Here is a 2,107-nt window from a genome sequence, read left to right as displayed (position 1 = left end):
GAAGTGAGCAGTAAGGAGCCGGCATGCTATACGGGCGGCTCATGGGCACCTGTGGCTCCTCCAGGGTCAGCTGCTTCGCTCCTGAGTGTTTGGGCCAAAGGGAGACGCACAGTGTTGAAAACGGGAACTGGAAGGGCTTAGAAAAATACCTGAGAGTTTAATTCCTAGAATGCAGAACACAGTACTGACAAGTAAGGCGTTTTTCTACAGTTTCCTTGGGCAATTATTTATCCAGGCCATTAAACTGGTTCCCACAAGGTCCAATGTATGTATGGAGCATAGTAGAGAAACAGACAACATAGTAGAGAAACAGTGCGTGGCGGGCCTTGTGGCCTCGAGGGCTCCCCAGCGAGATGCGCGGCTAGTGAGGTCACCTAGCGGTTTGTTTAAACTGCAGATTCCTGGGCTCTACTCTGACACACACGTCAGAATCTTGGCAAGTGGGAATGTGAATTTGAATAAGCACCCCAGTTGACCATGGCACACTCTAAAATTACTATGAATGGTAACAATATTTGGATCACGAACGCTTCCCTTCTACAAAATGGCTAATCACCAGAGACTGATGGAGGAGTAAAGCTTCAAACAGCTTTTCCATTTTTGGCTTGGAAATCTGGCCCGTATCGTAGTAGAAGTACTGGAAAGCACACACACATGCACGCACACAGGTAGAGACTTGGAGTCTGAGAAATTATTCTGCACTAAAACCACGAGAATTTCAATTTATGACCCAGAGAACTTGGGCAAATCGCCTGTGGGCGTGAATGGGAGGCTGAGGCAGGCGCTGCAAGAAGCAGCAGAGAAAGGGACCCTCACAGTGAAAGCGAGGCGGCCCGACCCAGGAAGCCCACCTTTCTTGGCCCCCTCAGGCACGATCCTGTACACCTTGTAGGGCTCAGAGATGTCCAGCTGGCTGCGCTCCACCAGTTCCTCGAAGTCGTTGCTCTTGTTCAGAGCGCATCGCAGACGTGTCTTCCAAGTAGGAGGGTCCGGCTTGTCGATGCCTTCCCGAAACTTTCCTTTAAATAGCGCCCAAGCCTGGTGGGAAGGAAGAGGGGAAAAAGTTAAAATCCAGGTCTTTCCAAAGAGAATCTGGGAATTGCATTTGTAAAGGAAAGAATGGCGTCAGGGGCTTCAGGTTCACACTGTTGCCCAAAACGGGGGACAGAAAGACAGCAGGTGTTTGTAAAAGGCGGGTGAGATTGGAGGACCCCTGAAAGGGCTCCGCCCACAGGGTCTGGCGTGAGTTGGCTTGGAAGCAGGGACAGAGCTGTGGGGTGAGGGCCCACCCATAGAGCACCTCTGGACGTCAGAGGATCTGAGGTATTCTGCACGCCAGTTCCCTGAGGAAGTCCCCTTCGCCTGCTCTGCCCACTGGTGGTAGGGCTGGGCCCTAATGCGCAGGTCGCTGGGTAAACTGCCCGAGGGGAAACAGGACAGCGACGCACACACAGAGGACAAGAGAGAAACCCCCAGACAGACCCTAGGAGGGACAGAGGGGAGCAAGCGGAAGGGAGAGAAACACAAAGGCAATGGGGACGGGAGAGAGACCCGCACAGAACTTTCCAGAGAGACTTGGAAAGAGGGAGTCAGACAGAGACAGTGAAACATTGGGAGACACACAGATGGAAGGACCAGAGAGGAGAGAGAGGCAGGAGAGTGAAGGCCGGAGACAGAGAGTGAGAAGACGAAAAAATACTCAGGGAGAGACGGGAGAGAACAGATGCAGAGGAGCAGAGACCAGACAGTGAGGGGCACAGAGTCCAGCACGCCCGCCGGCGTTCACAGGAGGGGAGCCTGAAACACAGACGCGTGTGGATCAAGGGAGGCGAAGAGGGGTCCAGAGGTTCACAAAGAGGCTCCGGCGGAAACAGCGGTGCGGCCTTGGACCGCCCCTCTCCCTGGTGGGCGAGCCTCCGGCATCTGACCCTAGGGGTCTGCGCGCCCCACACGCTCTGACTGGGGACTCGGTCCTCCCTCTGCGAGTCACTAGAGAAGCTGAACCCTCTCCTTCTCCCAGGGCTTGGGGCGCTGGCCAGCCGGCGCTCCGGGGTGCCCGCGCGTCCCTCCCCGCTGAGAACCGCCGGCCTGCCGGCTGCGCGCTGGG

General features: G+C 55.5%; 1 protein-coding gene across 1 annotated transcript in view; it reads right to left on the bottom strand.

Annotated features, from left to right (window-relative positions):
- The window catches only part of IRF4 (interferon regulatory factor 4), a 17,742-nt gene that overhangs the window by 13,733 nt on the left and 1,902 nt on the right, over positions 1 to 2,107 (bottom strand). Inside the window, exons 3-4 of the mRNA XM_024766405.1 lie at positions 852 to 1,038; positions 10 to 81 (exon numbers count right to left, since the gene is read on the bottom strand). Coding sequence (XP_024622173.1) covers positions 10 to 81; positions 852 to 1,038 — 259 coding nt within the window. The remainder of the gene's footprint in view (positions 1 to 9; positions 82 to 851; positions 1,039 to 2,107) is intronic.

Source organism: Neophocaena asiaeorientalis, unplaced genomic scaffold (assembly GCF_003031525.2).
Source record: "Neophocaena asiaeorientalis asiaeorientalis breed wild unplaced genomic scaffold, Neophocaena_asiaeorientalis_V1.1 scaffold8, whole genome shotgun sequence".
NCBI lineage: Eukaryota > Metazoa > Chordata > Mammalia > Artiodactyla > Phocoenidae > Neophocaena > Neophocaena asiaeorientalis.
Note: the sequence above shows the minus strand (reverse complement) of the source record. Positions and strands in the feature narration are given on the sequence as shown.